The sequence below is a fragment of the Pteropus medius genome, unplaced genomic scaffold (genome assembly GCF_902729225.1).
Source record: "Pteropus medius unplaced genomic scaffold, Ma_sr-lr_union100, whole genome shotgun sequence".
Classification (NCBI taxonomy): domain Eukaryota; kingdom Metazoa; phylum Chordata; class Mammalia; order Chiroptera; family Pteropodidae; genus Pteropus; species Pteropus medius.
Genome location: NW_024351730.1, coordinates 25,979,193 through 26,003,800, shown reverse-complemented (window position 1 = coordinate 26,003,800; position 24,608 = coordinate 25,979,193). Strand labels below are relative to the sequence as shown.

Here is a 24,608-nt window from a genome sequence, read left to right as displayed (position 1 = left end):
AGCTCCCACAGCCTTCATAAACTAAGTGTGTTCTTCTTGAACAGAATATCCAAAGGCTTTCATGACCTGGCCCTGCTTCCTTCTGTTTCAGGTCTCACTACTCCCATCCTAAGAGCTAGCATTCTACTTAACCCTTTTTTGGTGCCTGAATAGATACTATTCTTTGGCCCATTTTCTAGAAGGCTCTCCCCACCCCAAATCTCCAAAACCCCTCTAATTATTACTCATTTTTCAAAATCAATTAAGTTATAAAATACTCCAGAAAGCCTCACTATCCACTCCACACACATACATACCCTCTGGTCTGGGTTAGGGTCCTGTCCCACAGGCTCATCTCATATCTACAGCAATATCATATTCAACATATATCTCCTTCCTTCCTACACTGTATGTTTCTTGAATGCAAGCATCATATCTTATTCATCTTTGCACCCTCATAGCCCAGCAGTGCCTGGCATGGAGTGTGTGCTTTATAAATGTTTGATGAAGCACTAAATGAATGCATGCATTAAAAAGAGAAGTGGGAGGTATTTGGAAAGGGCATATATTTATTGAAAAAGTAAACTTCAGGATCAATACACTTCTCTGAAAGATCAACAATTGAAACTACTGGTCACATTTTTCTATACCAAACACTCATACATCAGTCTCTAATAAACAAATGGTTTCTAAGTATCAAACAATGGTTACTTTATTTAAAACCTTTACTTAATATACCTAATTCCCAGGACAGTCGAGGTTTGTCCCTTCCAGCTCATTTTAGTGGGACCTGCTCTTCTAGGGCTAGGGACTTCCAGTGTCATTTAGCCTAATCCCATGGTTCTTTATTCTCATAGTCCCCTATTAGCCTTAAAAAATTAATGCATTTCCTAATAACCTAATTTACTTTCAAACAGGGTACTGGACATTGGAGAGAACAGAGCACATTAAAAATTAAAAATTTCCAATCTTCTTATATAAACATTCATTTTAAAAATTCCCCACAGCATAAAATTTTAAGATCCACATGTAGAATAGTTTGAAAATAGAAAAGCCATCAGAAGATTCTACCTTCTAATTCCTCTCTGTGACCATCATCATTCCTTGCTCCAGCCCATCTCCCACACAGCTCGCGTATTTCCTGCCCCTTAGTCAAGTCACGGTCCTCTTCAAAACTCTCAGCGTTCAATGCCCACAAAAGTCCATCCAAACTTTTTGGCTTGAAACTTTGGGTTCCCTATTACCTGGTTCCAAGTTAAATTTTCCAACCACTTCATCTACTATGCCTTAACATAAGCCATGTTCTTCAGCCGGGTTGGACCACTCACTGTCTGTGAATGGCCCACAGGCTCTATCCTCTGTGCCTGTATCCTGGTGGAACCACACCCAGAAAGACCACCTGACCTGTCTAACCTCATCTCAGCTATTCTTCAGGAAGAATTTTAGGTTCTACCTCCTCCGTAATGCCTTCCATATCTTTTACTTATCCCTCCTCTGAACCCCTAAAACACTTATGGCCCTTTGGTGTTATTATCCACAAATTGCTTCGTACTGTTTGTTAATTGCACTATGTCTGGTTCATCTCCTTAAGTAGTCTGGAAATTCTCTGTGTCCTTCCAACAACAACTCAGCGCCCTGTGCTCAGTAAATAGCCACTAAAGTGCTTTAACCTTTAACCAGAAGCCTCTTAATTCTCATGGCAGCTGCTTCTTCATACCCCAAAGAATCACTAGCTGAACTCAAGCTTATAAACTCTAGTAACAGTCAGGCTCTGCCATCCCCAGATCCCTCTTCAAGGGTAGGCACTAATGCCTCCCATTTTCCCACTTCCCAAGTCAGTCATGACTACAACTAGCAGTACTGGCAATACGTTCTCACTCTATAAGTGGTGGAGTACCTCAGTAGTGTCAAGCCTAGATTTTCTGAGCTTCTATTTTTCATGCCCCTAAAATGTCTGCAGTCTCTGCAATTCATTTTTGCCCTGAATTTCAGCATTTTTTGACTGCAGCCCTGATTTTGACAGTTCAGTCTTCCTAGGGTATAGACTTTGGACCTAATATCTAGTCTTTAGCTAAGGTCATGTGCAAAACAGAAGGTTTACCCAAGACCATGGCACCACTAGCTACACTTAGAGCCTTCGATTTGCTAAGCCCCTACCCACCAATTAACAACTGAAATATCAGTACTGTCCCAGACTGAATGTGCCTATTCATACTATGATCTAGACACTTGGCCACAACTCTTCCCTACTCAGGGACAAGCCCTATAGCCAGGTTAACTGCTCCAGCATGCATCCAACCAGATCCTACTATGCTCGCCTTCTCTCTTGCCCAGTGGCATTCCAAAATGCTTCCCAGGGAAGCCCTTCAGTGCAGTGATGACAGCTATTACAAGAAAATCCCTTCGAGGTCCTTCTAAATTGGGAAAAGTGGGTAAAGAAAAGTACAATAACCCATTAGCCTCTAAATTCCTCTCTCTAGACTGTAACTTCTTTGAGGACAGCAGCTTTACCTTACTCAGCTCTGTGTGTGTGTGTGTGTGTGTGTGTGTGTGTATTCTGAGCATCTGACCATTAGTAGACACCCAAAGATATTTACAGTATAAATGGCAGGATGACCACAAACACTGTATGTTTCCTTCATCATTATCCAAATTCCATGCTGCTTTTGTAATTTGTTTCTTTCTGAGATCTGAGTTCTAAAATAAGGAGGAAAACATCCCATTTCCTGAGGCAACTGATCTATTTTGGGGTTAATTTCTCTAAATTTTTGTGCCCGGGGTTGAAGGCCAAGGTTCTCCACAGTAAGAAGCAGGAGATACTGCAGACAAGAGGAAGACAGTCTTCAGAAAAATGTATTGTTTTGAAAATATATTTTACTGTCTTAAGCTAAAGTATGCCACATGCATATGAGGTAGTATTACCAATCCTCAGTAATAGGAGGTCCTAAGATTTTTTAGAAATTGCAAAAGTGTTATTAGAAGATTCCATTAGGGGCGTGGCTCCATAGTGTAGTGGTTAGCATGTCTACTTTACACTCAGAAAGTCCTGGGTTCGCACCCCAGGTGCAGCCACAGACCATACCCCTGGCACACCAGGACCCCCAAGTACACTGGGGGTACCAGGCCCCAGGTGCATGCTGTGAGCATGTGGGAGGAGATGCCCCCGCCTTCAGAGATCTAGTTCTTAAGGGGAAATAGCAACACTCATAGGTCAGGGGTAGAATTGAGGTGGAAGGGGAATTAAAGAGGGGGGAAAAAAAGAAGATTCCATTAGAACCCATTAACATTTGCTAAATATCTGATAGAAAGCAGTGGAGTGAGTTCCGAGATATGAAACCAATGTCTCCCCCCAAAAAGAACTCTTAATCTACTGACGAAGGACTGGTACGAGAGCCTTCTTAAACCCGACATGAAGAACCCCAGTTTTTGGCCAGTGGTTCTGAGACTGACAGAGGTCTCACTCACCGGCACAGTACCCCATGAGGTTGAAGAACTGCTCTTCTTTACAGCTGGTCCTGCAGTTCCCACCAGTAAGAGTGACGTGAGAGTGACAGGAGATGCAGTCAGATTCCGATGGGCCGTGGCACTGCTTGCAGGTGGGGTGACATTCTAGGGGGAAAAACAGGGACCGGGATTGGAATTAGCAGCACGGCATGTAAATACATGAATTGTTTAATGCACTCCACAGGTTGCATTAAGAGCAGAACTTAAACACTACTCATCTTTTGAAGATTCCTGAGCAAGCTTGGCACACCCGGACCAAGAGAATGCATTTTTAGTGTCAATTAAAATGCCATCTGTGAACAGAATATGGAATCTCGAACCATAAAAACTAGAGTGATTGGCTGCATACTCCAGAGGGGCCAGCATGACTTTCCCCAACTATATAAATCAAGACATTCAGATCAAAGAGACAAAGGAGAAAAATGAGTGGTAAGACTCCCACTCCCTAAAATACCATAATTGAAAGAGAGCAAGGCAGGGAGAAGAGGGAGACATTTGCTTCTCAGAAATTTCTGGCAGGCAAAGGTGAATACTACACAGCAAGTAATACTAAACCTTCTCATTAGAGTCAGATGCCACAACTTGGATTCCTGTTTTAATAAAATACAGAAAAGGTCCTCTTTCTGGAGGTTATCAGAAGTTGTATTTGAAGTTCAATTCCTTAGACAAAATTATGACAAAGCTATGTTTTCCCCAGAAAAATCACCAAATTAACAAGAGGTACTACACTGGGCGGGAAAAAAGTGAGTCTCAGTAGGTGTAGGTAATAAAGATAAGAATGGCATAGAATACAGGCAGGTTGCAGCTGCAGCTGCGTCTGTGCTGCCAAGGCAGGAGCACGCGGATGGGAGGAGATTTAGGGATTTTTCTGCCAAGGATGAGGACATCTAAGCATGTCTGATTCCAGTTGGAGGGGAGGTGGGGGACAGGAGCTAGGTACAACTTGCTGGAACTGATGACAAAAAATTCCCTTCTGGCACAGAGCTGATGGAAAGCAAATGCACAGATTTCCAGTAGTAGACCGCTTCCCACTTCTGGCAAGAGGCCAAGAAAAGATAAGGAGTTATGAAAAAAAAAAGGCAAGCAAGAAAATGAACTGCTGATTAGAAGGTTAGCATTAACTATCACCCCTTCTACATTCCTGAGGCTCTTAACTTTGAAAACGCCCGTCCAAAAGATACCGGCGTTCTCAGGATGATTTCTACCTCTCGGTTTTCCCTCCCTACCGGAATACGTCCAGCGCTCTGGTTGCCCTGCCGCTTGTGGCGCCAGCCATTTGCTGGCTGCAAGCGGGCAGGGACGGAGACAGAAGGGTTGGTGCTACTCAGACTTTATGCCCCAAAACAATTTTACACACACAAAAACCAACGGGGCTACAGTGAAAGCACGTTAGGACAGGCAACAGTTTTCAAGGACAATTTCAATGACAAAGAAACCAAGAATACTTCCCTCTGAGCTTGATAGCATGTTTAAAGAAAAGCAACCCATCAGGGGCCAAGAGAGATTACAAAGGTACCTGGAAAAAGAAAATTCCAGAAGAAATATCATACTGATCTTCAATCATCTAAATCTATGTTCATGGTAAATTTCCTATTTGGAGCATGAGGCTAGATGAATTTAACAAGTATTAATTTATTTTAAAAATATTTTATAAATTTACTGCATGTTTTCTGACTCTAGAAATACATGTAATACAATTTAATAACATTGGTTTTTTTCCTTTAAGCTGGCCTCAACAGTCTATTTTTAGGAATAGAATAGTAATCATGATAAAATGTGTTTTGTCTTTTTTTTTCTGTAGATACAAGAAAACACAGTGCTACAATAAGGTGCTTAAATTTTAGTATTTTGTCAATTCCAATAAAACGCAGCACTAATATCAACTAGCAATTTCTAGAATCTCTGTCACCAAAATATAAAAGTGCTCTTAAAAACATATTGAACTCACCTGTCAAAGAAAAAAATTAATACCTCCCTCTCCTTTTGTTTTATTAGGCTGCAGCCAGGGAGGGTGGGACTGAGAACTGCAGAGGTCACACCAAATGCCTGATCGCACACAAATGCATTAGAATCTGCAGCAGTTTGTCTCCATGATGATGGCCAACAAATTCACCCCTCACTGTATGCTGAGGGTAAAGCCAATTTTAATTTTTTGCTCCTTCTATGCTTCCTTATTAGAGAACAGAATTTCTCTTGTTCCCTTTACTCCTACAAGTTCAAGACAATGATTTACAGCCCAGCCCAAGTCCCCTGTTATGACAAGGTTTCTAATTACAGTGTCTGGCTGCATTATGAAGACAAAACCTGGACATTTTACATACTCACCTGTACAGCTGCCTTCCTGGTTAAAGTGTCCATCTGGGCACTGAGGGAGGCACTGGCCATCTAACAGGACATGGGAAAGTCGGCAGGCTGTGCAGTTATGGGGGCTCCTCCCTGCACACCTGAAACAGGACTGGTGGCAAGCTGGAAGAAGGATGAAGCAGAGGAGACAGTCAGGAAAGCCACCATACGACAAGCACAGTAGCCCTGTCTCTTCAGTTAACGTTCCCGGGTTGGAACACGTTCTGCACTTTCTCTTCATTTTCCCAAGGACATATCTCACATACTTCTTTCTAAAGGCCAGGTCCCGCAAAGCAAGCATCTGTGGCACACAGATTAAGAAGGCATAAATGCCACAACACAGAAATAACCATTTATAGCTTCATACATTTCTCTCTTCCCAAGTTCTCATTCTCAGAGAATGTCGAATAAAGAATAGGAAGCCATAAAACAGGTTTTCTTCCCCCAGGACGGCTCCTCCACCGTCACTAAGCAAAGGGCTGCTTATCAGGCTGCTCAAATTAGAGAGAAAGGTGATGAAAGCTTTACTTATTGATTCCACAAAGGTTTATATGGTGCCTGCTTTCTGACAGAGGCTGGACATACCCAAGTAAGAAGAACTGTCCCAAATTTTGAGCTGCTAAAACTAGCTGCATCAATAGACTCACAAGCAAGTAATTGGAATACGATGAATGGGAGATAGAGTATAGCACAGAAAATAAGAGCATCTCATTGTAACTCTATGTGACCTTGATTAAAGTATGTAATTTCTCAAGGCTCCTACTTCCTTGTGTATAAAATGAGAATAAAAACTATATATACTGCATGGGGTGCTGTGGACACTAATTGGGTTGATACATGTGAAGTTCTTAGGATAATGCTAAACACATAGTAAGAGTTTAATAAACCTTAGTTATAATTATATTACCATTAAATGGTATGCTACAAGGACCTGTAAGTATAAAAAGAAATGTGGAAGCAAAGAGAAAGAAAACACCTCTGCTTGCCTACATCTGACTTTTAAGAGTAAAGAAGATATGTGCATCATTTTCCAAGGGTGGCCAGTGTATTTATCATGCTTTTTTATTTTCTGTTTCTGATGCTTTGACATCATGGGCCTTGGTGATCCTGGAGAGACTGCCCCTTCCAGGGCTAGCCAATTTCTAGAGATGGGAAATGACTAGCCTTTGAGTATGCCTTCGAGTGCTAACGAACCAGTTCAGAGTCCATACACCATCACCTTCTCTACAGGCTGTACACTCAGGACCACTATCACTTAATCACTCTAGTGCCAGGTATCTGGCAACTAGAAACAGCCACTATATCCTAGAGCCCACTGACGTTATTCAAACTGGCCAATCCTGAGCCTGTTTACCCTGCCTCACTTGTTCTTTCCCATGAGAACCCAAACAAAGGCTCTTGTCCACGTTGTCCCCTCGCTCCCTCCTGTGTTGCCTCTCCACAGACCGATGTGTCTCTTCTTCTTGGGAACTGTGACTAACGAACTATCTTTTCAATAGCCATTATCTCCTAATCTGTTGGCCTCACCATACCTGAATAATAATACGACCTACATCATGAAACAGCCTGATATTTACCTCCAATCATTCGTTCATTCATTATTAAATGTCAAAGAAATCTAGGTGCTACGGTACCAATAGTGAGTAAGACAAAGATCTGGTTCTTACCCACGTGGATGACCTCATGCATTTTGGGCAACCTTCTGTGCAATGGACAAGATCCACCAACTGTAGGGACACCACCTGCAGTCTCCTCTTTGCCTCCCCTGCCACCTCAACCAAACACCCAGAAGACTTACAGAGCAGCAGCTTGGAAGAACTAGATATGATTTGACACCACTGAGGTACCCATTTCCACCAACCCCCAATAAAAATGTAACATACATCTTTGGTATACGCGGGGCTGACAGAAGTCAGAAGTCTGATCCAGCAGTACCATTTGTTACAGCATTAAACTATTGGTACTTGGCTGGTACGTGGCAGCTGTCCTAAGTCTTCTAGTGCTCTCCTGCAGCATGGCGCTATCCTGACACCCTGCCTCTTCCATAAACCTAAAGGTTTAACACCTGTAACAAGGACTCCCCAGGATCTTGTTCCTGTCCTAAGGCCAGTGCCCATTCTGACTGGGCAGTATTCTTGCCCTACTGGTTGATAAATACTTTAACTATCATCTTTGAATATACTGTAGAGCTTTATATCTAGTCAACAGTATTTATTACTATATGAAAAACAGAGCTAGAGCCCCAATTTTTAAAATAATTTTTTTTTCCTAGATGGCTCTGTTAGCACAAGTCACAGTTAGGAATTTTTTCCCAAATATTTTCAGAATCACTGTGAAAATATTTCCTCTTTAAAAAACAAATAGATAAACTGATATTTAAGTAAATATTATCAAAGAAGGGTACACATTAGCCCATTATTTAAGACATGTTTAACACAAAATGAAACAGCACGTAGTGGAAAGTAAAGTAGTAGTATTTAAAAAACCAGCTAAATTATATTGTCAACACAAAGCTTTCCAGGATGATTTGGGTAAGCAACTAGAAGCAATACAATATTTTCTACTTAAATATACCTATGATAATACCAATATGTTTATATTAGTCTTTACAAGACTGCTAAAATCCCTAGCTCTTCCTGTTACACCTTCCTAATAAACAGGAAATCAAAGCATATCATTGCAGAATTAAAAACTAGAAAAAGATGAATTAATGCATTACGATCACACAGCATATTTTATTTCATTTCATTCGGTCATAAAGTCAATGTGATAACCTGGACCAATGTGAAAAAAAAATTACTGAATTATATAAGGAAAGCAAACAGGACAAACACGTTGAAAGGCCGATGGGCCAAGATTTCTAGGACAAAGTCCTTTTGCCACCCACCAGATTTTAAAAATAAGCCTCAATGAACATCACCATGGCAAACTTCAGAACTGCCTTCACTGGAAATGTTTAAGAACCAAGTAGATAAAGAGCTGGTTAGTTGCCATGTGGCACTGAGGGGAAAGGATAAACTGGGTGACCATTCTCTCGAAGTATTTTTTTCTGTATAATGCTCAGTTTCTGTAAGTGCAGTCATTTGCATCTGCATCTTTAAAATGATCTTATAAAACTCCAATTCTGTGCTGGTTGTGGAAATGTCTACACTATCTCAGCGACTTTTATGAGCTTTATCATTCTGTGGAAGCTGTTTTCATAGCAAGAGTTCTAGATTGAAGTCTAAGATCCTTCAAGGAAGACTAACTCCATTACAGGGCATATATAGAAGAGATTTGAAAGATGTTCTATGAATAATTTGTCCACGTAGTACTATATTTCTAGAGAGTGGCTTTCCAGTTGACGGCTAAGTATATTTCTGAAGAAGCAAAACTGAGCTGCTTAAGCACTAAGTATCGACACTAAAAGTGTCCTTAGATGGTTGTAAAGTCCAGTTGGCCTGGATAAATTTACCTAAATTTATCTAAAACAATTAAAACATATCAATTTTTGATCATTCTCTTTTCTATTTAAATTTCAGACAATGAACGCTACTTCTTTTTTCTATTTATTGGCATAAAGAGTGGTCTAGCATCCCTACTTTTATATTATATAAAATTTTCTGGCTTTTCATGTCAAAACACTTTTGGGGGTAGGCTTCTTTCAAATTATGATATAAATATAAAAATCCTCTAAGATATACAGTAGGAGTATACTGTCATAAGGGATGAAAATTGAAATGAATGAGGTCAAATAAAATCGATCTCTCCCTTTCCCTCACCCTCCTTTTTCTTCTTTTTTCTTTTTTAAATGAATATGATTTAACCTATTCCTCCCCCCTGCCCTCCCCCCACACTAGATTGGGAATGCTTTAAGAGTAAAAATTACATCTTTTCCATCTCTGTGATCCCCTTAGTACCTATTGTAATCCCTGCCCCCATCATGTCGTAAATTCTCAATAAATGAATTCCTGCGGACTGGATGGGTGGGTAGGTAAGCGATTTGGCAGGCGGATGGGCAGATGAAAACACTGGCACCATACTCTTCTAATTCTTTTATCTCTTTGATCATTTCTTTTTAGCCTTTCTCTGTTTATGTCATGGGAATTGGAGCTTCCTAAAATTGCTGCCTTTTTTCTTCTCATTCTTGGGCAAACTTATGGCTTACATGCTGAGGGGAGGTGTCCCAATTTATGTATATATTTCTGACTTTTACCCTGAACTCCAATCACATAGATCTAACTGCCTAGGGGATATCTCCACATGGCGTTTCATCGGTATATCATACTCCTCATTTCTAAATACTACTCACTACCATTTCCAAGCTCAGTCCATATCTACTTAGTGTAAATTATGACAGCACACTCCTTCTATCCAAAACTTTACTCATTATCTACCCCCAATCCTACATTGTACCCCTACTTGGACTTTCTCGTGCATTTACTGTCGTGCTTGGTAGCCCTGCCATTCACCAAGTCTCTCATGCTGAAAACATTAGATCTATTTATCCATCACCACAACACATCCAAAATATATTGATTTTTACTTCTTAAATCTCTGTTACATCTATCTCAACTTAACCATCTCCCTGACCCCTTAGTGTAGGCCTTCAGCATTACTCACGATGTGGATTAGTGCAGTAATTTCCTAACCAGTCCCACTCTATTTATCTCCATTTAGCTGCCATACAACCACTAGACAGATCTTTATAAAATGCTAATTAACATGGAAGCAACCAAAGTTTACTACAATAGATGATTGGATAAAAAAGTTATGGTACATATGTACAATGGAATATTACTCAGCTATAAGAAGAGATGAAATAAAGCTATTTGCAATGACATAGATGGACTTTGAGATACTCATGCTAAGCAAAATAAGCCAGACAGAAAAAGTTGAAAACCACATGATATCACTTATATGTGGGATATAAACCTAAAAGCAACAAATAAAGAGGACAAACAGGCAGAGACTTATGGACATGGACTATAGACTAGTGGTTACCAGAAGGTAAGGGGGAGGAGGGAGGGAGAGGTAGATGGGGTAAAAAGGGTCAAATACGTGGTGACAGAAAGAAATCTAACTATGAATGTATATATATGCCTTACTGTTGAATTGTACACCTGAAATTTACTGAATTTTGTTAACCAATGTCACCATAATAAAAAAAAATAAGAATAAATAAGGATAAAGGAGAAGAAAATGCTAATTGACCAAATTATTCCCTATTTGAGATCTTTTAATGGTTCTCGAATTCCAATAATGTCAACTCTAAAATCCTTAGCACAGCACATAAAGCACTTTATGACATGACTCACCCATGTCTCCAGTATCATTCCCCATGATTTACCACTTTGGAACTTACACTGCAGGAATACCAAATACACTGTACTTCTCCCAATATGCCAGGCCTTTGCATTTGCTGTTTGCTTGGCCTAGAATGCCCCTTCCCACCTTCTTCCCTGGTGAACAATTATTAATTCTTCAACAGCCTGAGATGTAAAGTCTTCCCTCTGCAAATCTTTTCTCATACACTCTCCCACAGAGAGTCAGTCTCCTTTATTTGAGTTCTTTCTGTGTATTGTGCCTATTGACATTCCAGCATGTATCACGTTCTTTTAATTACTTGTTTAAATGTCAGTCTCCCCTACTTGATCATGCTTTCCTTAAGGCATGGTCTGTATCTTTTTCATCTTTCTATCCCCAAAGCCTAGCACACTCATGCTATAAAAGCAAGAAGTAGAATGTGAAGAATATTGAATATTACCAGAAGGCATGCATTTATATAGCTTATGTCAGCACTCTAAAGACTACATTAAAGAGTGTTGCTTAATATAGAAGACATATCTTTTATTCAATTAATGCAAGGGAATCCCAACTTCATAAATTGTAACATACTCTTAAGCTGAGCAGGCAGGCTCTTGCCCATTTATTTCTTTAATTAAAACTCTTTGCCTTAAGGCCTTTGGTAAGTCTTAGCAACAACTAAATAGATCAAAATACTCACAATATACTTTATTTCTTCCATTTCACCTGGAGAAAGTTAATTAATTGACCAAAATAATTGGTGAATTTTTTATTTAAAAAAAAATTGGTGTTCCTATCCAAGATGGTGACATAGCAGGCCCTTGAGCTCACTTCCTCCCATGGACACATCAATCTACAGCTATACATGGCACAATTCACTTTGAAAGAAATCCAGAAACTAGCTGAGCAACAGGCAAAGGAGAAAAAACCCTTATCAAACAGTAGGAAAGGCTGAAGCAGTCTCGCCATAAACCCAGAACAGCAACATGCATTTAGGACTCCCAGTTCTTCCCTGAGGAGCAAAGGGTCTGAACTCAACATATACTGCCCCAACCTTGAAGACTTCCACCAGAGGGTCCCCAAAACTCTAGCTCTGAAAGCCAACAGGACTTGTGCCCACAAGATCCATAAGACTATAGTAAACAAAGAAACAGTTCTTAACAGCCTGCATAACTTGTAGTGGTCATTCCCTCAAGGCTCAAGGCAGAGGCAGCAGTCAGACATGCCCATCTCCCAGTCTTTTCCCTGAAAGAGACATATTTGCATATCTTAAAAGCTACAGCCTGAAGGTTGGGCTTCTAATTTAATAACACTGTGTGTGATCGTCTTCTGAGACCCGGGAGGCTCACAGACACCTTAATCACACTCTCAAGACCTGTGGAAAGAGCTTGTGCACACGTCTGATGCCTGGAGTTTACAGCTTCCACCAAGGGAGGACACACCTTTGATAGGGTGGCTCTGGTGGCCAGTGTGGCTTCAGGTGGTGGGTTCAACAGGACTGCAGCAAACCGACGAACAGCTCTTATAGGGCTATTCTCCCAGGGCTCAGTGTAGAGGGAGGGACAGAAACAGCCATCTCTCAGTGTTCCTCCCAAAGAGGTATTTTTACATACTTTAAAAGTTGCTGCCTGAAGATCAGGCTTTCAATCAGCCTGCATCTAGGTTCCACCTGAGATCCTCCCCTTTGGGGCACTGACAGGTCTTGGCACACCCTCATCTACTGGGAGCCATGAAGAACAAAAAAGCTGCTTGGGCAATCACAAAGGTTTCAGGGACAACTAAGAGCGAAGGCAGCTGAATGATAAGGTCCAGAGAAAGATAGTGATTATGGGGTGGGCAAGGTATGGGGAAAATAGGTGAAGGGGGTCAAAAAGTATAAACTTCCAGTTATCAGATAAATAAGTCCTAAGGATGTAATGTACAGCACGGTGACTACAGTTAACAATACTGTGTCGTATCTTTGAAAGTTGCTAAGAGAGTAAATCTTAAAAGTTCTTATTATACACACCAAAAAAAAAATAATAATTCTGTGTGGTGGTCAATGTTAACTAAACTTATTGTGGCAATCATTTCTCAATACATACATATTATCAAATCATGTTATATACCTTAAATGAATACATTATTTATCAATTATAGCTCAATAAAACTGGAAGAAATGATTAAAACTGATATCAAATGTATAAATTTTGTGCCGTGTACTGCCCCTCCCCAGCCCCCACAAGTAAGACCTAGCTTAAGGAGGAAACACTATCTTCAAGACATAAAAAGAAGGCTTGGACAAATTTAGTTGCTAAAATTTCCCTGATGTTTACCTTATTCTAAGTATAACGAAAAGGCCGCTGTCGTAGGGATGGGAGACCACTGTGATGTTTGTTACCTCTGCATTCTTTTTTTTAAAGCAGAGTTTCCACTGACACGGTTCATTTAAAAATATGTAAGTAAAATACTTTATTGTAGTACAGAGTTCATTTTTAAAATAAAACTTGTAATTTCCTCAAAATTATAACATCTTGAACCTCTTGCTGAACTATGTGGGAATTGAACAAATCCATCATTAATTTGCCACAGAATCGGGGCAATTACATGGCTAAACTAATCATCCTGACTGTGTTTATATCCCTTCCTGGTCGCCACTGCCAAATTGTTGACATGGTGATTGAACTGCATCATTAATTGAGATGGCCTGGCCTGAAATTAAATTGTAAAGCTCTAGTGTAACATTAAGAACAAGGCATCTGCGCTTGAAAAGAAGAAAATTTTTCCTATGCAACTATGTATTAGATCCCAGATCCTCCGTTGCTAAATTATTCTTAGTTGGTTGTTTCTAAGCCTCACTTTTTTCATCTATAAAATGGGAGCAAATGTAAACGCCAAATAAAATACTTGGTTATAAGGAATTTATAAACTATAAGGCGATATATATATGTGTGTACGTAGTATACATAAATAATTGTAAGAATCTATGTCAAAAGATTAAAAGAGGTTATCTCAAGATAGAAAAGTCGTAAGTAGGATTTACAGATAAAATAAAGAACGTCAAGTTAAATTTGAATTTCAGGTAAACAATGAACAATATTTTAGAATATCTCAGGCAATATCAGGAACAAACTTATAGAGAAAATTCATTTTTTATTTGCAAAATATTTTTATTGCCTAATTCTGTATTTTTATTTGCTAAATCTGAGTAACCTAGTAATAGATTTTTTTAATCTATATTTTTTTAAGTTTCTGTAAAATATGTAATGCATGCAATGATAAGAAATAAACATTGGAATTTTTTTATAAACTGTTTTAGTTCAAAAGAAGCATAACAGTGATAAAGTGATGTGCTTATCCTTCTTTAATAAGAGGCTTTCCTTACTTACACTATGGTTCATCGACCAGGGGCAGCAGCTTCATCTAGGAGCACGTTAGAGATACTCACACTCAGACTCCACCCCAGACCTGCTATTTCTGAGTGCACATCTTAACAAGATGCCCATGAGAAGCTCTGCTCTAGAGACTGCAACTAAAAGTTAAACATTCTAAATAGCTGAATCCTTTAAAAGAAAGAAAAGATCCCAAAAAAGAGTGGGAGGAGAATCTGAGGCAGAGTTGAGCAACCTGCGCTGATGCTAGGAACATCAGTAGGAAAGATGGGAGGCCTCCCAGTGACAGGAGCTCCAGGACCTTCGTAGTCCGTGCACTCTGGGCTGCCATGTGCACTGGGCTGCACACTCACTAAATGACTCCTGGGTGGCACCGGTCAGATAAATGCCCATGAACATGTGCCCTTGGAGTTGTGCAGCAGCACAGCCCACCCAGCTCTACCGTAGAGACCTCACGTAGGCCTACAGGAACTCAGAGAGGCATGGAAAGCTAGTGCAAGAAGATGGATGAAAAAGTAAGGGATGGTTTTTTGATATTGTTTTGGAGGGCTTTGGTTTTTATTAATTTGTAATTTATTTTGTATTATTTGGGCAAGGGAGCCAATGGCTGTTTCTTGGATTTTGTTGTCTTTTTTTTTTAACTTGAATCTGTCAATGCTAGCAAACAATCAGTTAAACAGAGTGAGAGCAACTCTAGATAAAATTGTTAAAATCCTTCTTTCAATGAATCCTAAATATTTAATTAACATTCACGATTTTTGTGAACTACCAAATACCTCCAAATTGTCTTACAATCAGTAACAGACTGTTGTTTGTACCAGCCACCCTTTGGAAACATCGAGGCCACGTGAAAAAGAAGTATAATGTCAAAGCTCCATCTTCTGAAGTACCCAAGTTCGTTTCGGAGAATGAGCCAAAAATAGAGGACAAACACATGCAGGTGGCTGTCCTCATCTTGCCAGAACACTTCTGCTTTGGAGCGCACCTCAACCCATGCCTTCTTTTCCCTCATTACCCCGTGTAGGCGTCACAGCACAGACCACTAGCCAAGTATATGCCATTGGTTTTGTTGTTGCTGTTGTTTCTTTATTACTTGTTTCTTTACCTATTTATTTATTACCTACTTATTTATTACCTATTTTTTTATTACCTGTTTCTGTCACTAGAATATAAATTCCACGAGAGCAAAAATTTCACCTGACTCATTCATGAGGACACTCCCAGTGCCTAGACAATGCCTGGAACCCAGGAGACACTCCATAAACTTTTATAGAAGAAATGACTAAAAACAACTGTCCTTCAATTACTAATAAACAATGTTCTCTTTGGTCTCTGTTTGTTAATTTTATATTTTTCTATCTTTCAATCACAGTTTTGGATTTTATACAAATATCTTGATTTTTTTTTTTTTTTTTTTTTTTTTGCTTCATCTTCCACTAGATAATTCCTGAGTTTGTTTTATAACTCAGAGTGGAAACTTTCGTAATAACTCTGACACTATTTCAGACTCTAAGTAAATTGCTTCTTCCTATAATGCATCTGCTTCTCACTTTCATTAGCTGCAGTAATATTCTAATCACTCCGTGCTGCAGTCTCAAAGAAAGGAAGAGAGTTCCAGAAAACAGTTGTTTTTCCCTTCCTTATAGAGAAGCACTTGAGATCAAAGGTGCTATAAAATAAACTCTCAATGGCATACACACCCAAACTCCAACCTTTTTAAATGTTCTGCAAAGCTGCAAGGGTATTTCTGGGAATATGTGAGAAGGAGAGCCCAAGGAAATCTCATAACACTCCCAGGTCCAATTTCATAGACAACACTTGGGCAGAATCGAAAATGGAACAGATTGTGGGAAGGCAGAAAGGCTTCCACAGATATGGGTTGAGTGACAGGAAATACATCAATCAACACACTCAATACTCAGGTACAGTTGGAAACAATTGATGGCTGCATTCTGTTTCCCAATGGAATCTTGGGCAACTCAATTAACCTCTTTCTGCCACATTCTCATCACTTATAAATTGAGTACAACAATCTATCTAGCAGAGATTGCAAAGGGATTTGGTAATAAATGGGAGTAGACAGATGTATGTGTGATACCTGATAATATTATGTTAACTAGCATGAAATCATGGGGCTACTAGGATCGAGGGGTCATTCCAGTCCTTTCATGGGGGAACATAATTAAACCATTCCAGAAGGATTAAATTCTAATTTTTTTTTAAAAAGTATCTGTACAAAAGGATTCCCAGAAAACACCCCCGTTTCAAGATGCTTTTTTAAAATCGAAACTGTCCCAAATCTACAGCCTTAGTGTGCTGTGTTTCTGCTCCTTGAGCAATCACAATACGGTAGCATCCTGCTTTAGAGTGTGGATATTGGAGTTAAACTGACTTATGTTCCCACCCTGTGCTGGCTGCATGACTTTGAGCAAGTTACAACCTTAACATCCTCCAGCCTGTTCTTTTCTAGTTGTCCCATTGTCTCATAAGGTTGATATCAGGACTGAGTGAAAAAGCAAGTAAGGTACTTTTTACAGTTCCTGGCTCATGGTGTAGTTATCAAATCAACAGTAACATTATTATCTGGATGAATAACCTTGGTCACTTTAATTTTAATTTTACAGCATAACTTTAAAAGTGTTAAACATTTCAAATTTAAAATAATATTCAAAATTGTAGAAAGGAACCAATTACATGGATTAGACTGGGAAGATTTCTTCTCAATCTCTCTTGGGATCAGAGGGGAAGACTGTGTGATGTGTGCCTTCGGAAGGCACTGGGACTCTCAGCAGCAACAAAAATTCCTGCATTTCACAAGTGACTATGGAAACAGAGCCAGGGGAGTTTAAGGGACCACAGTTGAGTTTGGACAATGTATATCTGGGCAGAAACAAGGATATCTGGAGAATACTGACCCTTGCCCAATTTTTAGGCACTGTGTAAACCACCGAGGATCAGGAAATTACCTCTATAATATTCCTAAATACCTGAGCATATGGACTAAAATTTATATCAATTGAGCATGGGGGCTTTACAATTTCCGAAGCACTTTCACACTCCTAACCTTCTTCAGTCCTGGTAAAAAGTCTGTGTGAAAGAGAATCATCCCTGTTCTAATGCAGTGAATGCAAAGGCTCAGAGAGCTCAAGAGTCTGGCCTGGGGATTCTGTATTCCAATTTTACATACTTCTTACTATGCCGTATGACTCACTGCATACAAAATCTTTTACGTTAACCTTGAAATCCAGCATTTCCATGTGAGGGTGTATTCTAGTGTAAATTGGAAGCCACTTTAACAAGTGGGCCTGTAGTATATAAAATCGAATATGCAGCATGCTTACAGTAATGTTGCAAATATAAAAACTCAAAGCTATGTATAGAAAAAAACTCAGACATATTACAGCAAAATAGCAAAGGCAATTGGCTTTAAGTGTTAAGTGGTGGGCAGATTATTTTTCTACTTTTTTCTACATTCAAAATTTCCTTTAATGAACATGTTATGTTTACAACAAGAAATATCAGTAATGGATTTTTTTTTTCAGGTAGCTTGAGAGTTAAATAATTTGCCCAACAGCAAGGCAGCTTCTTTTAGGAGCAGAGAGGGGCCTGCCACCCTTACTTCCTCCAAAATTACACACACACACACACACACACACACACACATCCTTCATCTCCTCAACCACCCACAGATGGCCTGGCTACTAAGTCAAATAATTCAGGATGGCATCAATTTTCTATAGATGATATGCTAAAGCAATGGCAGGAATCACTGCTAAATTTTGACAGAATCCGGATCTTGCCCTGAATGGATTAATTCATATTTAGAGTAGCAAATGAGAAAAAATAATAAATTATTATTCTTATAATGAGCACTGGGTCTTTCTTAACTACTCAGACTAGTCTCTGAAAGAATTCCTGAGAATTCCTGAGAGTTCAGAAGTCTGGAACTTCTGATAGTATGACTTTGGGGACAGTGGGGTAAAAGGAACTAGCTCTTTCAGATCATCTATTATTCACAATGGGAAGAAGGACATCAGGGGGCCATTCTTTTGCATGTAAGTCTTCTGCTCCACCACTCTTTTGTGAAAACAAAGGTCTTCCTGGCTGTGGTTCCACCTCTCAGCCGGGATCTCTCAAGAGGTTAGGCCCGGAAGCCACCCGACGTTTTCTCAAATCACGACTACTCACCTTCACACAGCCCTGTGTTCTCCAAGTAAAATTGGGTTCTACACTGGGATAGACATTCACCAGAGGTGATGTTTGCCCCAGACAGCTGCTCAACTTGCAGTGCTTCCTCTGGCTTCTTACACTGGGTACAGTGAGAGCGCTCTGGACCCACACAAGTCAGACAAGAAGAATGACAGGCTGCCAATAGAAATAAAATGCAGAGAACAATCCAAGGATCAAATATATGTTACGACCAAGGGGAATCTATCATTAAATCAAAACCACTTAGAAAAGTTCACCAGAAACATCCTGTCAGAATATTGTTTTTCTAGTGTTCTATATAAAGCATGAGTGATAATAATAATATCTGTGAAGGAGCAAAGTGAGGGTGATGTTAACTAGTTACATCTCTCAGGTCCTATTAGGGCTGCCTGGCTAGATCATTAAAAAAAAAGTAAACTGGACAATATTGACCCAAAGCTATGCACAGAAGAACACATTTACAGAATGACAGCTTAACAGTATGTCCTCAGCTTTTGTTGAAGACTTTTAAGAAGCATGAATAGAAAAGCTATTACTGTAGTTTTTGCAAAAATCATCATTGCGTCATTGTCCATTATGTCATCCATCACCCACTATTTAGGGGTCCAGATAACAAATTCCTCTTAGAATTTATGTCAGGAAAGGCTGCTTTTCAAAACAAGGAAGAGGTCTCTTTTGAGCAGCACCAAGAATTTCACAATCCATCACAGTTTCTTGTTTTCCCTGGCTATTGGTGAAAATCAGAACCAAATACAATACTTGAATTATCTCATGCCTACGTTTCAATGCAATTAATTCTCTTTTAAAAGACTCACTATATTTTCCTTCTCAGAATATTTATTGCAGTTGCCTGTTTTAAACACGTTTTTCTTCTAACTATTCTCAAACTTTTGTCTAAGGTGTCCTACATATAAATAAATATAAATTAATTTCACTTAATTAAAGTGAATGTCCTAGTTTCAAAAGGCTCAAATGTACTGCCCTCCCAATAAGCCCAAAGCCTTTTTTGGCAAACAGCTATGTAAGATTTTCCATTTTACCCAGCCTAGAGGCATTGCTAGTGACTCTCAGTTTGCTCAGCAATATCATTAACAAAAAAGAGGTTCTTCAGGGAAAAAGAAAATGAAGACTAAGAAAAACATTAGCAATGCTAGGAAAATAGAAAAAAGAGAAAATAAGAGTGTTTTTTGTTTTAATGTACAGAAAAGAAAAATAACATTCCTCTCAAAGAAAGCCAGAAAAATCATAAACTTTTGGTGTCTTCACAAATATTCAGATGTGATCTTTCAGATTATCTCGTGAAATGGAAAAAAGCATATAATGTATGCATAGCCATAGAAGATATCCCAGAGGAAAAATTGTACTGAAAAGTAACTGAAATTGACATCTTTGTGACGGGAAAGGCTCTTAAGCATAATGATGACACCAACGATACCTTTGCAGACCCTATGGTCAGGGTAGAAGCTCTCTCCACAGGTGGGCAGACAGTAGCCTTGGCGCAGAGCCTGGGGGTGGGCGCAGGCTGTACACTGAGAGGCCCTTGGTCCAGAGCAGCTGGCACATGAGTTATGACAAACTGAGGAAGAGAATGAGAGGGAAACACAAAGGGACTGAGGTGACCAAAGAGCTCACTTCTTGACTGGGCTCCTAATGGGCTAGGAAGCCCCCTCCTCTATCACCCTCAATCTCCCTTCAGTTCTCACACCAAATCAAGGGAAAAGATGTGTAGGAGGTGATTATAATTCCCAGAACTGCCCACATTGCCCTTTCTCCATCTTTTATCCATGTTCTATTATTTATTAGCTACCCTTTATTTAGTGTTTGTATTAAATGTTTTACATGTATCGTCACTTTTATCTTCATAGCAACATTATGAGGTAGGTATTATTAACCTCATTTTATAGATGAAAAAAAGTGAGGTCTTGGGAAGTTAAAAAATTTACTCAAGATCCAAGAGCTAATTAGTAGCAGGGCTGGGATTTAGCCCTGAGTCTGTCTGAACATAAAACTCCTTACTTGAATAAAAATGAATAGAAAGTTCATAGGTCTGAGTGTTGGGAGCACTGGAATTTTGACCGGCTTATCCACTAATTTATCTATGACTCTTGCCAAGTGTAGGTCTCTCCAAGCCTAGTTTCCTCAGCTACACACAGTAAGAGGTTGGACTAAATAATCATTTAAGGTACTTCCAGCTTGGACATTCTGGGATTCTAAGTAAGAATAACATTTAAGAATCTGACCATTACATATGACAATGTCAGACACACATATCCCCTGCTTTGGTTCTGGGTGGTAACAGTGGGACATCTCTGACTCTTAGAGATATATGGTACCATAGCCTGTCCTAAAGGACAGGAGATACTGGAAGAAGGTTCCAAAAGACAAGAGTCAAGAGCTGGGAGAGGGGAGTGTAGAGATAGAATGAGACCCTTAGGGGCAGAATGCTGAAGAAAAGAGACCGACACTGGATAAGTACCGACGTTGGCAGACAAAGGGAAAATTGATAAGAGATTGAGGGACAGGTCTGAATATCTGTCATCAAAATACACTAGGTAGAAGTGAGTATGTAAGGAGGGGCAATCAAGTTGTTCTAGGCAGCAATTAGTTCCCAGCGTTGCCCACAAGGAAAGCTACAAGTCAAGCACATATAAGTTAAAATTAACAGTCTCAAATGGGAACGTTTGATAGTTTAAGTTGTGTAAGTCTGAAAGAAACAATATATAAATAGCACATAAAACCAAATTTTCAATAGATACAGACTTGGTTGATATTATATTTGTGGTGTGTTATAGTTGTCAATACATGTGTTTATAGATGAGGAATGACTCTGTAATACCTACAGCCTAAGTTGGTGATGGTTTATAAGTACATACAGACTGTATGAAGATCTTAAAGATGTTCTTGGCATTTCAGAAAGACAAAATGATCTCTAATGATGACTGATGTGCATAAGTCTTTTATTTAATCACTCTAGTTCCTCAGCATCCACCCATATCTCCAACTCCCATACCAAATACACATAGGTTCTATAATGAAAAAGTTATTCCTTTTAATTTGGTATTTTCCCAACATATACACAAATTCCCAAGTGAGCAGCATAAAGCTGCTCATAAAGCAGCATAAAAATGTTGATGGTGACCCATGTCTTACCTTTGCATCTGCCAGTGGCATCAGCGTAGTACCCACCAGGGCATTCAGAAATGCACTTGCCATCGTGCAACACTGTCTTTTCAGTACAGGTAAGACATCGCGGACTACTGGAGCCACAACTCTTACAGGATTGGTCACAAGCTAAGGGGAAGGAAAACTCATCAGAGAAAGTCAATAGCTAGCCAAGAGAGCAAAGAAGTCTATTTTTTACAACATCCACAGTTGGTATCGACAGAGTAATCTCATTCTCTGGCTGTTCAGCTGAGTTCTGTCTCCTTGATTCCAACATTTCAAAGGACTCTGCACTTTCTGGTTTCACAGTTGAAGAACCAAAGAATTATTCATCACTAAGCATAACAAATACTCTGAGGCACACTCCCCAGTGTATCCAATTTAATAAGGGATTTAAAGTTTAAATGGCCTTAAAGGTAGAGTTGCCAAGTTTACCAAATAAAAAATACTAGATGCCCAAATAAGTTTAAATTTCAGATAAATAATGAATAATTATTTAGTTTAAATTTGTCTCAAATATTTCATCCTTTATCCGGCTACCCTAGTTAGACAGAGAATTCAGAAACTCAGAGGTCTACTAAGCAAAGCCATGATACAAAAATTATGTTGAGTGGGTGGCTCCATAGTGTAGTGGTTAGCACGTCTGCTTTACACATAGAAGGTCCTGGATTTGTACCCTGGTGGAGCCATGGGCCAGGCCCTGGTGGCACCAGACCCCGGGTGAGCCAGGCCCCGAGTGCATGCCACAAGCACATGGGAGGAGACGCACTGCCTTCAGAGATCCAGTTCTTAAAAGGGAGACAGCAACATCCATAGGTCAGGGGTAGAAGTGGGGAGGGGGGGAATTAAAGAGGGGGAAAAAGAATTATGTTGAAATTGTTGAACGTCACACAATCTTCCAGGGTCTACTCATTCACTTAGTCACTCATTTAGCGCCCAAAACATTTCTTAAGCTCTGTGCCAGGTACTGTGTCAAATTAACTTGGTCTTTGCTTTAAGGGGCTTATGAATCTAATGGAGGGAAAGAAACATATATAATATTAGAAATATTACAGTTACCACTCAGATTGGTTCACATAGATACAATGAAAATTCTAAAATATGTGTGACGGGTAGGAGGTATAAAAGGTCAAGAAAGGATTCATATAAGAAGCGATCCTTGAACATTGCCTTGGGAAGTGAGTCAGAGCATGCCTTGCGGATGGGAATGTAATCCTGGTTGAAGCAGTGAGGCAAGGAAAGGCCAAGAGTCTGGCAAAAGCCTGGGCTGTCCAGGGAAAGAACAGCTCCACTTAGCTGGACAGGGCCAGATCATGTAAATCTATAAGCCAGACTCTAAAGTCTAGATTCTCATCCTGTGAAAGGAGCCCCTGCCAAGTTTTAAACACAATAGAAACACAGCCATGTTTGGGTATAAAATCACTTTGGCTTTAGTTTGGAAGATAGTTTGGAGGGATGAGGAAGGAGAGTTGGGGGCCTAGTTGTAAGACCATGGAAATGCTCACAGAATATGATCAAGGGTTGAATCAAGGCTGTGGAGGAGATGATAGATTTGACATCTACGTAGGAGAAAGTATCTCAGATGGCTTCCAGGGGTCTGACTTGGAGGATAGGTGATGTCATGCACAGAATGTAAGAAGGAGAGAGTAGGTATGGGGGGCTATGAACCATTTTAGATAGGTGCAGTCCAGTAAATAGCCTGATTTATAATTCCAGAACTCAAGGGAGAGGCCTGGGGGTCATCATATATAAGTGGTTGTTGAAATCAGAAATTAGTTCATTTATTCAGAAAAGCATGAAAGATAAGACAGTAGTAGTCAAGGATCTAGAGAGCATCAACATTTAATGAAAAATGAAAAACTAGCAAAGGTGACTAAGAAGAAACGATACAAAGATAGGACAGAAAGTATGGTGGCTGAGAAGCCAAGGGAGAAAAAAAAAGTTTCAAGAAGGAAGTCATTATCAGTGAAGCAAGGACCAATAAAGTTTGAATATGGCTCACCACACTTAGAAATTGAAATATGGGTCACCTGTACCACTACCACTTCAGTGGAGTCATTGGACAGAATGAGAGTGAAGGCCATGATTATTAACTGTTCCTTTAAAGGCTTCTGGCTATAAATAAAAGGGGACAGAGAGAAAAATAATTAAAAAGGTGAGGGGATCTTTTGCCCTTCCAATATCGTAAAAGCTCAAGGCAAGTATAGATCCTGGGAAAGATTTTTTTAAAAGAGGAGAGTCTGAAAACTTGTTGAAAGAATGCCTAAGAGAAAAGGAGGAGTGAATGCAGCTGCAGGAAAGTCTATGACTCCATCTACTCTATACTCATTGGCTAAATTCTTTATTTTATTTATTTATTTTTGTTGTCTTATTTTCCTTTTTATTTATTTATTTTTTTGTTTATTGTTTCAATTTTTTATTAAGTTTATTGGGATAATATTGGTTAATACGATTATATAATTTTCAGGTGTACATTACAATTTGACATCTGCACATTCTATTGTGTGTTTACCACCCCAAGTCCAGTTTCCTTCAACTACCATATATTTGATCCCCTTCCCACTTCACCCTCCTCCTATATTTGACCCCCTTTACCTCGTCTATCTCCCCCCTCCTCCCTCACTCCCTACCCTCTGGTAACCACTAGTCCATTATCCATGTCTATGAGTCTCTGTTTGTTTGGGTTAAATTCTTTAAAAGCTTGCAAGATAAACCTTATTCTCACTATCAGAGAATCAATGCTGAGATTTATTC

At 39.5% G+C, this 24,608-nt stretch overlaps 1 protein-coding gene across 5 annotated transcripts in view; it reads right to left on the bottom strand.

Moving 5' to 3' along the window:
- FRAS1 (Fraser extracellular matrix complex subunit 1) overlaps positions 1–24,608 on the bottom strand; it is a 409,779-nt gene that overhangs the window by 171,517 nt on the left and 213,654 nt on the right. For all 5 annotated transcript variants that reach the window (XM_039845532.1, XM_039845530.1, XM_039845531.1 and 2 more), the window contains 5 exons: positions 21,843–21,983; positions 20,128–20,268; positions 18,672–18,848; positions 5,809–5,949; positions 3,445–3,588 (listed from right to left, as the gene is read on the bottom strand). In XM_039845532.1, the coding sequence (XP_039701466.1) occupies positions 3,445–3,588; positions 5,809–5,949; positions 18,672–18,848; positions 20,128–20,268; positions 21,843–21,983 (744 nt within the window). The remainder of the gene's footprint in view (positions 1–3,444; positions 3,589–5,808; positions 5,950–18,671; positions 18,849–20,127; positions 20,269–21,842; positions 21,984–24,608) is intronic.